This window comes from Temnothorax curvispinosus, unplaced genomic scaffold (assembly GCF_003070985.1).
Source record: "Temnothorax curvispinosus isolate PA1 unplaced genomic scaffold, ASM307098v1 QBEX01016584.1, whole genome shotgun sequence".
NCBI classification, from domain to species: Eukaryota; Metazoa; Arthropoda; class Insecta; order Hymenoptera; family Formicidae; genus Temnothorax; species Temnothorax curvispinosus.
In genome coordinates this window covers 45,228-57,605 of record NW_020226364.1, presented here as the reverse complement: position 1 = coordinate 57,605, position 12,378 = coordinate 45,228, and the positions used below count along the sequence as shown (strand labels likewise).

The 12,378-nt window shown below is 37.4% G+C and overlaps 1 protein-coding gene across 3 annotated transcripts; it reads left to right on the top strand.

Annotated features, from left to right (window-relative positions):
• Positions 1–231: 231 nt before the first annotated feature.
• LOC112466824 (radial spoke head protein 3 homolog) lies at positions 232–6,694 on the top strand. Of its 3 annotated transcripts, none has more exons than XM_025035154.1 (11): positions 232–331; positions 963–1,855; positions 2,552–2,632; positions 4,059–4,137; positions 4,206–4,376; positions 4,480–4,608; positions 4,701–4,904; positions 5,043–5,205; positions 5,383–5,469; positions 5,635–5,826; positions 6,591–6,694. In XM_025035154.1, the coding sequence occupies exons 2-10, from the start codon at positions 1,062–1,064 to the stop codon at positions 5,808–5,810; spliced, it is 1,884 nt and encodes a 627-aa protein (XP_024890922.1). In that variant the 5' UTR covers positions 232–331; positions 963–1,061; the 3' UTR covers positions 5,811–5,826; positions 6,591–6,694. The 3 variants fall into 3 exon arrangements, with proteins under 3 accessions (XP_024890922.1, XP_024890921.1, XP_024890923.1); XM_025035153.1 differs by having other exon boundaries at positions 2,549–2,632; XM_025035155.1 differs by lacking the exon at positions 2,552–2,632.
• The last annotated feature ends 5,684 nt before the right edge of the window (positions 6,695–12,378 follow it).

Genomic DNA, 12,378 nt, shown 5'->3' with positions numbered 1-12,378 from the left:
TTTCACCTTGAAGTGTTGCCAGGGTTGGAAGTTCCCGGGTAGGTTCCCTAGGCAGGTAAAACCCCGACAATATTCCACCCTTTGTCGGTGGACTTAAGCATGCGCAACGTTCGCAGTGGTCAGCGTTATTGAGTGGCCGGTCGCGGGGTGAAGATATACGTGCAACTTGGCCTATGCGGTCTATATCGGTCGATTCTAAGGACATTGTCCAGTCTCTGAACTCCCCCGAGCCAGTCAGTAATGCCGCGGCTACACTCGACGAACGATCACGACGTTTTTCCTCGATCTTCCGCGGTCAGCAAAACCGCCGGTTTGGCGTCAGTTTTGCACAGTACGTATTGATGTGAAGCGATTGTAAGAGGGATTGAAGTCGATATAATTTCAAAGAGCTCTAACTTCGATATTATAAACACGCGAACACAATTTCTGCGTTTATGTAGCACGAAAACGCGATTATGATATTTTCTTGGTTGTAACTTCAAAACTTTAAAATAATATGCGTCCCAAAATTGGCCTGATAATAATAAAAATGTTTTCAAACGAGTTGTTATCTAAATAATATACATGTATGCAAATAACTCACCAGATCTTATTACGTTTTTCACAAAATTTGCAATAATCTTCATATCTTATTATTTTTATCAAGATTAATAAAAATATTTCTTCTTACCATGAGTTCTCACCGTTAACTCTCGCAAATTGCTGTTCAATTAGATAAACTTGCTTATAGCTACACCTCTCGTGACTTCATCGGTGAATAATTAAAGAAATAATTGCGAGCGCCACGATCACGTTTCAGCAACTATGTATCATGTTCTCACTTCGCGAAAGTACAGACAAACAATGAGCGATCAATAGACTCTGAGCTCTGAGATAATAGCTTCTGAGATTTTCGAGGCACAATTACCTTCCTCCACACAATATAAACGCATAATAAAAATGTAATCTTCAAACTTTTGAAGGGGAACGCTTGAAAAGTTAAACACGACGCACGATTTTAATCCTCTTCGATCGATTCACCATGTCCGCCGCAAAATCGGGCGTCTGAAAGAATCGAAAGGATGCCGGCCGGTATTTCGACTCTGGCACCGTCAACGGATGCGGAGTCTTTCGATTATGAGACGAAGGACCCGCCGGCCTTCACGATCTTACAGAAGGATGGCCTGGACTCGAGTCTGCCGCTCTTACACGTCAACGAGGACGATGAGATAAATGCGTCGCAACTCACCAACTTGAGGAACATGAAGAACGCGATGAAGAATAATCTCTGTAATCGCAGACGCATCAGCAAGTCCAATGAACATCTGGTCTTGGCTAATCTACAATCGCATCAAGTTAATCCTCTGAAGAAAAAGCATCAGAGTAAAAGTCAAGATAGCTTAGAGTTGTTAGCTGAGGAGAGACCGTTTACGGCTAAGCCCAGCATCGTCTTATCAACGGAGGATTTCAATGAGGTGCTGAACGCGAAACTGAAAAAGATCCAAGAGCAAGCCGAGGCGGAGCAAGGCCGCAAGTCGCCCAAGAAATCGATCCAGAAGAAGCCGTTCATCACGACCGTGAAGACGGGGGAATTTCTAATGCCGCCGCCGGAAGTGGCGGCCTTGCTCGGCATCGCGCCCAGCAAAAATGAGGAGGAGGCGGCGGACGGATGTCCTCTGAAGAGCAGATTCAAACCACTGATATCGCTAGTCGGAGGCAAGAGGCCGGAGGTACGTCACAATAGCCACAATGCCCGATGTCCAGCCGCCCTAAAGGCTACCGTAGACTTTTCCCTCGGTATGATGAACGCCACTACCATCGCCACCGCCTCGACCTTGAACGAGCAGGCGAGGAGGTTCAAGAGGAGCGAGCCAGCGTAAGTGACGCTGAGGTGACTTAGTATATAGCTGCCTTCGTAAACACCGTTTAATTGGCATGTCGGTGTCGTGATTGTTGTCTTAAAATCAGGAGCGGATTTATAGAGAGAGAAAAAGAGAGAGAGAGCTGCCACGATGTTTCAGAAAAGCGCAAAACACTTTTATTTGCAAGAAAATTTGTCGATTTTTTAAAAGTTGTATTACATAAAACAGGAACATTACCTTTTTAATATCTTCTAACTTAATTATATTCTTAAAGAGCATTTAAAAATTATTTATCTCAAATCACAAAAAGTAATCCGCTCCTGTTTCTATTTCTTTCATTCAGAATGACGATACAAATTTTACCAAAAAACATTTTCGTGCAAATTGCAATATACGTATCTTACTTTAATTTTGCATCGTTCTCATCAAAAATTAAATATTTACGAAATGAGATAGACATTGCAGGAATGTAATCAATCGGTCTACTAAAAGAGGCTCGCTTATCGAGCTTATCGCCGGCACGCGTCTCAATTTAAAAGCGTGAAAGGTGTCTCTGTCCCAAAAGGCAAAATGCGATTATGAATTCAATTAAAGCGCGTGAATGAAGATAATGAATTCAATTGAAGCGCATGAATAAAGATAATATGAGAGGCATTCCGAAAGTAGAGAAAAAGGGTGTGTAAGAAGAGCGGGAATTGTTTTTCTAGCAGATTCCCGCAGACGCCGCGAGCTTTACCAAAAAAGTTGGAACCGATCGAGGGCATGATGAATATGCTGCCGAGCCTCCGCGGGTAACGAAAATAACCTTACAAGTGATACCACACTTATCACTGGTCTTTTAGTTGATAGCAGCTGCTTTTTCCCCGCTTTTTTTTCTTCTCGTCGGCCCGACGATTTATTCTCGTGCGCTTGTGGTCACGTTCGAGTTTCTCTCTGTCGTCGCTTCTGGTGCACCACATTCTTGAACGAAAATCGCGTACGACGTGAAACAACTGTTCTCAACCAATAATATTAACCCTAGAACCTCACATTGGGGTCCACTAGACTCAAACTTCACGCATATATTTTAAATTATGTAATTAAAACTGTTGTGTGAATCTTAGCTCTTCATTCTACTATGTGACTAGTCATTTTGTTTCTCTAGTTGCTTACTGTGCAAGTGAATAAAAAAAAATTAAAAAGACCCTCGAAAAGACCAGTATAAAAAAATAGGTAGCTAAACAAGTAGACAAAGGGTTAATTTTTATTTTTCTTCTATTATTAAATGGTTTTCATAACCAACTACTCTGCATTAATAAAATATAATCGGATAAAATACAAGACTATTCTACTCTTTAGTAATTTTATTATTTTCATCTAATCAAATATAAAAATTTAATCTTGAATCTTCAAAAATCTTCTTTGAATATGGGTAAATGAGTTCAGCACATGAAAATATGTTGTAAACGTTTTATTGCGTTCACGATAGAGACTGTCGTGATTGTTATCGAAACCATTAGCGTGCAGCAGGGTCGTAGACACCATCATCGTGATGTTTTGTTACTATGCGATTGAAACGCATGCTTCAATAAGTGCTAGTAGATAGATATATCTCGAATATAATCTTTAATAATGGATTATTTAAATTATTTCTTTTCTATATTATAATTTGCTGCGTAGCGACACGTATAATCTCTATTTTAATATATATCATATAAAATTAATACTGCTGAGTGAATAGTCTGATATCAGTGACTATTCACTGATTCAGATTTAGAGAGTATATATATATATATATATTTTTCGATAATAGTCGATGAGTTAGTTTAAGATTTTCTTACGTAATTAAATTAAAATTAGGAGCTACGCTCCTACACCCCAAAAAACTAATCTAACCCAACCCAATTTGTATCAGTGTGATAATAATATTGCTTATTAAAGCAATATCATTAAAATATAAATTTAAAATATGAAACTTTTAGTAAATGTGTACATTGACTAGTAAATTCATACATTGACTAGTAAGTGTATATATTTACTGATTTCACGCTTTTACTGTGACATATACAATTTTTAAAAATTCATTATTTTGTAAAAAGTTTGTCGATGCTTGCCTAAGAGAGAGATGGCCGTTTCATAATAATTATTTCTCAGCATGTTCAGCTGAACTTTTTTTAAATTTGTTTAATGTTACCATTAAGAATTGAGTTTTACTACAAACACAACGTTATTTTGCAGTGATCAATCGGTTCCTTTCGGGAATATTATGTTTGATCGCCGAGTGGCTCGCGGAAGCACAATCGCTTCCGTTCCTCTCGTAAGTACCTCACTAATTTTTCGAAACAAAAGATCCGTATTTTTTTTGTGAAATTCGTATTTATCTAGATCGATGGAGAACAATCAATAGCAGCGAGGCAAGCGGAAGCGAGACGAAGACATTTGGCGAGAAAACGTGCTCAAGTGCAAGCTTGCAGAGCCGTCTGCAGGACGGGTTCGCCTCCTCCGGTTCCTGGAAGAAAACACGAACCGGTGCAAACTGAGATTTTTCTCGAGGAGGTTAATTGAGAAGTCTTCATTTATATATTTCTTTATTAATAAATTGTTACTTTGCATTAAGGCAAGCTAAAGCATATATCAAATTTTTAAATGTATATTCAAGCTAACAGAGAAACCGGATGAATCCGAGGTAGCCACACAAACCGATTATTTCTTGGAAAAACCAGTACTGCCGAGCTATTATCCAGGCAAAGTTGGTCGAGATGTGTGCACTCAAATCGAACCCGGGGAAGTACGTGCTCTTAATATTTTCTTACAATAGTGGTGTTTTATTATAGTCAGATCGATCTGTAGAGCAAATTTTTTGCATCGCGATATTTCCAGCTCTTCGATTACGACACGGAAGTCCAACCGATTTTGGAGGTGTTGGTAGGCAAGACTATCGAACAAGCTCTAATCGAGGTTCTGGAAGAGGAGGAAATCGCTGCTCTTAAGGAGCAGCAGAGAAGATTCCTCGAATTGCGCATGGCTGAAAAAGCTGAAGAGCAACGACTGGCGGAAGAGGAGAGGAGACGTAGAGAAGAGAAGGTATATCGACTTTCTATTTTGATCTTTTAATATTTCGGCACTCTAATCCTTCAAATCCTTCATTTACTTTCTTTACATTATCATAAATAGAGAGCAAGAAAGTGTGTAAAATAAAGTAAATTCGTTTTCAACCCGCAGGATCAACGCCTGAAACAACACGAAGAGGCGGTGAAAGCTCAGCAGGAGACCGAGGAACGAGTCGCGGCTGCGGTATTGTTAACAGGATACATCGCCGAACTTTTGCCCGCGGTTCTGGAGGGTCTGAAGATGTCTGGCTACTTACTGGACGAGATCAAGGCTGGTTCGTGAGCTCGCAAAAAACACAATTTTTCTCAAATTTAATAATTGTAAAGGCTCTTTAATTTCTATCTATATTTATCGATTCTATATTTCTATTGAATTTGTGTTCATTTCCTCCCTCCCTCTTAATTATCTTGCTATTTATTTGGACGATAATGTATCGCGCATATATTTCCAGACGTCGAAGAAGGTTTCATGCCGTGGTTAATGAAAGAAGTAAAAAAAGAAATGGGTAATATGATTGAAAGCAGAGAATTGTTAATGGGTAAGGCTGAGCTTAAAGTAAAAAATCTTTAGAAGGCATTCGTAACTGTACTTTCTCAAATTTTATTTTTAAAAGACCAAATATAAAATAGAAAAGAGATTTATCTAATAGAGCTTTCTGATGTAGGAAATAGACATATACAAATGTATAACAATCATTTCACAGAAATTATTAGAGAAATCTTGGAAAACCGCGCGCAGACGTACAGGCAGCTTGGTGAAGAATATGATATTTCAAGAAACAAGAGACTAGCAAACGTATACAATTTAGAAGGAGGTGAAACTGATAGCGATTTTGTGAACTACGAATCACCCGCGATGGAAAGTCATCACGCAGTTTAGCGTGATAAATAATTTGGTACGATATCCTGTATATATTTGCGACATAAAGATTTAAAAATTTATTTTACCAGGCAAGTTGCGAAATTAAAATCTCAGCAAAATTTTATTTAACTATTAAATTAAAATGAAAATAAAAGTAAAATCTGAAAGAGTGAACGAAGATGTAGAAAATGCGTATTATTATTAGATCATAAATATTTAGTAATGGTTCGGTAGCAATTTTTTTATAACATGTAATTTTTGTTATCGCTAACTACATCACTGTCGTGCAATTTAAAAGACATTAATGATGCCGGAAAATGGGCAAACCATAGTTAACTTTTAGATAACAGGATTTACTTTAACCAGCACAAAGCAATATCCGAACCCGGTACCTTCTACATTAAGCAGTATACACAGCTGTGCAACAAATCCATCTCCTTCGCTTGCACCCTCTGACAGGTCACCGCAGCGCTCGCAATCCCTATCGCAAACAGTAACCGCCGAAAGAACGAGAAAGGCCCATCAGAAATTAATTATCGATTCTCGAAATCAACGCGGTATAATTGCTCTCGCTGTCATAGAAAAGATGCAAGAGCTAAAGATAAGCTTTATCCAAATCAATTTATCTTAAATCAAAATCGTTCTAAACTATACAAGATTTTTCTTTTGCTGAGGTCTTAATATGTACTGTGACGTAACACGTATTATGACATTTGTAGAAGACAGATATTTTTCTTATACAATATTTAATGTATTATTTGTAATACATATAATAATTCGTCATTTATTTGTTTGCAGTTTAGATTAACATGGAAACGCTGCACAACGCTTTCAAGAATGAGAATAAAAAGCTGATTATATTCTAAAAAGTAATTTGTAATTCCAGAGATCTAAAAATTTAAGTACATATGAAATAAACAAAAATATAAAAAAATTCATTCCATACGCACAACGAATATTTCTTACATTAGAAATTACTCCTGTTTACCAAATTAAGATATTTTTATTTTTTAATAATAATTCACGATCTTATAAGATAAGATTTGTGTCTCCCTCCCTCTCAAATCAGTTGTTTTAAAATTCGCTTCCATTCTCAATTAATCAGACTGTCGTGGATTGTCGTCCTAACCCACATTGAAGAGCTAACACAGCTGAGAATATTTCTCCTACGTCGAAAATAACAAATGCAATGTCACTAAAACAGGATGTGTTTTTACACTCGTTAGTCAGGCTAAAAGCACGCTAAAGCAACACCGCCAACAGAGCCAACTACTTGGATCAATCCAAGCCTCGTAGAAGAACTTGCGAAAACCTTAAAGTATAGAAAGATACCTGAGATTAATGAACTACAAAACGAACTGATGAAGTATGAAGGGAAAGAACTATAATCGCAATTGACGAAGCAGTTCCAGAAAATACTAAACAACGAAACTATCCCAAATGACTAAAAGAACATTATAGACATTCAAAAAAGAAGATAAAAAGCGGCTAGAAAACTATAGAGGAATAACTTTTCTCAGTAATAAAACTGCTCATCAGAATCATTAGAATCATTCTTTCGGAGCTAATATACATGAGTGAGAACAACAGGGTTTCCAAAAAAAATAGACACTTTATTCGTCGCCTGACAGATATAATATAATAGATAAATCAATAGAGAATCAATAGATTCGACAAACCATTTATGTACCTCATAGACCTGACCGAAACATTCGATCGAATTAGGTTTTATGATATCGCTGACAAACTAAAAGGAGCAAACATGCCTATGGGATATCAAAGTAATTGAAGCTTTGAACTCTAACACGACTCGTATATTTGTCAATAATATACTGACAGAACAAATATTGATACTGATGGAAATAAGACAAAGACTCTTTAAGCTCGTTTTACCTCTTCAATCTCATATGCACAAATAATAGCAAAAATAGCAGAAATGAAGAACGCAGGCCATTCAGAACACATGAAAGGAAAACACCAATCTTATGTTAAGTATAACACTGTAATAGTATCCGAAAATGAGGACGAGCTACAAAGATTACTACATCAATTTTACCTGACGGCTATGTACAATAACATAGTGAAAAACAAGAAAACTGAAGTCCAAAGTTAGACAACAAAACGGTAAGAATGTCGGGATGTTTAAAAAACCTTATATAGCAAAACAACTACATAAAACAAGAGACCAAGATCAGAATATACAAAACCTGTGTTTGACTAATAATGACTAATGAAAATGACTTATGCAACGGAACTAGAGCTGATACAAAATTAAAAGCATAGTCCGTATTGTACAAATGAGGAAAAATCTGTTATATTCAGGACATCGTCAGGTAGATAAGAGACAAAGTAGAGAAGCCATGTATCAAGAATAGAACAACAATAGAATTGTAAAGGCAAGGGACGGAAAGCTACAGTTCAAAAGACCACCAGGCAGAAATCCATTAAAACGCTGGAAAGACAGATGGACATCAACATCGCAAGAAACGCCATAAAATCGGAAAAAGGATTCAAGCCTAATTCCAGAGGAAGAAAGAAAAGGAAAAATTAGCCTATTATTTCAACTAACTGAGATTTCAATATGAAACGTTCGTATTGATCGAAGTCTTTGTTATTTGAAATAATGTTATATGCACATAGATTACATCGATAAGAACAATTAATAAAATTTTCTAATAGAATTTGCTAAAACGTTAACAAAATTAACATATATATTAAGCATTTATTCCAGGAAGAAAAAATGTGTATGTGTAAACCTATTAATACACATTGCACATTTTGTATTTCTCGTATATTTAGTCGCAAAATATAACATTTATTAAAACGTGTTTATCATTAATATTAGTGCATTTTTGTATTTATCTAAGGTACGACAAATATTGAACAGAGATTATTTCTGAAATTCACCCCCTAGACACGATCATAGGCCACCGATACACCGCCAAAGTAAAAAACCTGTCCGCTCCAATCAGGATTAGACCGATCGTAATGGGATGAGGTTTCACGCTGAATTGAGATCGGCACAGTTTTAAAAAGCCACCCACCCTCTTTAACTAAGCCCTCGCGGGTGAAGGGTGGAAACGGAGTGAGACAAGGGGACATATTGTATTGGATTAAATTAAGCAAGGGGAACTGCTTTCTCGTACCGTGCATTATATGCACAAAAATTGTGTGCCAAGTGAGTCGTGTTTTTGGAGGAGAGGGAGAAGGGGTGGTCTACCGCACGCTGAACGAAGAGGGGTAAAGATGTCCAATGCACCGGGACTGGTATGCCACGAGCGCCCCGACATTATTTTGCCATGTGACCCGTGTCACCTGCATCTTCACGTGATTTTTTCTCGTTGCGAATGCGACACGTGCAAATTTAAGAACTATTGTAAAAATACAAATCAACGTAGTTCTTGAGAAAGACACATTTTACTTTTTTTTAAATTTAACTTTACGGCTCTTACAATAATTATTTGCGATAAAAAATTTTTAAAATTTATTATATTATGTAATTTTATATTTTATAAAAATATCTTCCCGCTCTGGGGCTGTTGGCTTGAGTGAAAACGAAACACTATCGTATTTTAATATTTACCCGTGGACAATCATGTGAATTGGATTGACTCTTAAAATCAAGTAAACAGTTCCTAATGGTTAAATACTGCCACGCGGGGCGCGTGGTCGGAATGGAGAATATCTGTGGGGTATTCGGTGGTCACGTGTCGTGTTACATGGCACTCGTTTCTGCGGGACGCGAGCAATATGTCGACGTGGCACGTGGACAGCGGAAGTGCACTTTGACTTTCCTGGCATGGAATGCAATGCAGAAAAATTTGCAAAACACATCGATTAAATTAATCTAGATTAGATTATTGAAATATAATAAAAAATTTTCTTTATATGTAAAATTTTGTACAAAAATTATCAACAATTTATTATTTAATTATTAATAATAATTACAGTTGTAATAATTGTTAGCAATATTACAATTATTATAATAATAATTGTTCCAACATATTTTCGCAATACGATAGATATAACAAACAAAAAATAATATAAAATTAAATTAAAAAATTCCAGAAGATAATTATTGGCAATCTTTAGATAGCTGTAGTTTATCCGACAAAACTCGCCAGCTAAACCAGTCTGGCCAGCGCAATTTGCAGCGAATATTAATAATACATAAGCCACCGTCTCGTTCGAGGCAGCGTTAGACTTTTGACACTTGCAGAACCGAGACGAATCACCTTTATGACTGCCTCCCCGCAAAGGCGACCATAACTCAGGATTTCAGTAAAGGGACACAGAACAATGAAATTGGTTCCGTCTCCCCGTGGCAAAAGGTTCCAAGTCTACGCGCATCTTTCGTCACCGACGATTCGCATGCATGTGTCTCTATACGCACTTTTAAATGTATGCAAAATATACTTATCGTTAATGATGATATAATATAGAAAGTTCATAATATATATGGTGCACGGCTATATCAACGTATCATACATACCGATATTATAAAATATCTTTTTTTAAATCCCACTTGTTCACGAAAGAAAAAACATAACAATGCGTACATATCGAATAATATAACATGCAAGAAATTTGTACATTGTATGACATTAATGTATTATTAAAAAATGAAATATCATATTTATAAATTATTACTTTTAAAAATTAATATTGTTTCTCCTTTCACTATAAAGCTTTCTTATTTTTAATACATAAGGAAGAATTTCCTAGTTAGAACTGAACGGTATATCCTGTGCAAGACCAAAATGCACTTGCGTCTCCTCGTGCATCGTCACACCGGGTGCTTGGTGCACGGCTTGGTGCGCGAATACAAGATCGCGGAGGGGTGCTTCCGCATAGGCTTATTTTGAACATCCCACCCAGGAGGGTGCGGCGATAATACGTAGATGATAATCGCGATATTAATATCGCATTGGGAAGCGCACACATGCGTGCAAGGGACCCATTGGTCACGGCGGAACACTTGCTCGCTTGCTGGCTCCGCGGTTGTCTGAATTGCACCCTGATTTTAGAAAGAAACGACTAAAGGGAACGACCCTCCGCCGCAGTGCGAGCAACAAACAAAATTTATCAGCAAACTGCGAGAAAGGTGAGTAGGTGTAATATTGTTAATATTCTGTACGATAATTTGTTTAAAAAATTATTGCATGCAGAGCTAATTATAATTAATTTACTAAATTATTTTATATCCATATTGATTATTATATTGTTTAACGAGAAGATCTCGGCAGATAAATATCATAGTCAGAAAATTAGATAAATTTTGCGTACTTCCCCGTTACGTATCCCTTCCCCGCCGCATATTTTCTTAAATAGCTACACCTTTAATAGGGCCTTTACAAGTTCCCCGAATCTCTCATACTTCTGCTTCCTACTCACGAATCGTGCAAGGGGCTGAAACACTTGCTGCGTACATTTTAGGGCGCGATAGAATGGTGAAACACTCGTGCTCGAGTTTCTAGCGATTCGGGGAGAGGTTGGTGCAGGGGATGGTGCGGCTTGTGAACACTCGTGTCATTCCCTGCTCCGACATCCACACACGCGGATGAATCACGTCATTCATTGAAAGAGATTCGCGGCCTGAAGGAACCATGCCCCTTTTCTGGTCCCGAATCAGACTGGTGAGCTACGTGTATAGCTTCGAAAATATATCTTATAAGAATTCGTGAAATATCGTATTCGCGAGAGATCATATTTAAAGTCGATAGCGGTTCACAAAACATTAAAGCAATTAAATACAAAGTCAAATATGTGTATATGTGAAATCCGTTTTTATCCATTTTCGAAATAAAAATATACGTCATGAAAATGTATTGCTTTAGCATTTGTATATATCAATATTCAATTGATGTGCATAGCTAATTCATCACATAGACGATTAATCTTGTCGTTAAAACGATAAGTACCGTCGTGTCCAGCGAAAAGCGTTTTACGAGATCATCTATTGCGTACATAAAAAAAGAGAGAGAGACACGCATTGGCAAGATAGCGCCAAAATGTACTGGGTGCATCGAGATCGACGGACGATTAGACAAATCCGAACGATATCGCGCCTACGCGATCAATGGCATGGACCACCGGGAAGAATAAGCCACTTAATTTCCTAATCAACCGTTGATTCAGATGCACCTTTCGGTCGATCCCTCGCATTGGTAATACGGAGACGCGTAGTGGGCCGCAGCTGAGCCAAACAATGTCTTTTCACATGAAGCTTTTATAGCCCTATCGAGAGTACGGAAGGTCTGTCTGCTCCTGGTCCTACCCTACCGATCCGCGAATTGCACGCGTCTTCATCAAAATCACAACAATATTTTGCACTACACTTTACGATAATACGAAAAATCACGACGCAATTAAAATTAAGACGCGCAATACGTTGGTTATTATTTTCACAAAAATTTTACCTAGATGTAATGCAATCTGTATTTAGATTAATTTTATTAATAAATAAATATACATATACGTATGCATATATATCTCAATTTTTAATTGTTGCTCCTTTATTAGCAACGTACAAGGCGTCCGTAATACCACGTGACGAGAAAGTAGCACCTGCTACAGCAGGCAGAAA

Bases quoted from the DNA above. Each gene is read 5' to 3' on its own strand.
- LOC112466824 (XM_025035153.1), top strand. From the start codon at position 1,062: ATGCCGGCCGGTATTTCGACTCTGGCACCGTCAACGGATGCGGAGTCT. The intron at 4,377-4,479 runs GTTAATTGAGAA...TGTATATTCAAG, and splicing joins CTGAGATTTTTCTCGAGGAG to CTAACAGAGAAACCGGATGA. The intron at 4,609-4,700 runs GTACGTGCTCTT...CGATATTTCCAG, and splicing joins CTCAAATCGAACCCGGGGAA to CTCTTCGATTACGACACGGA.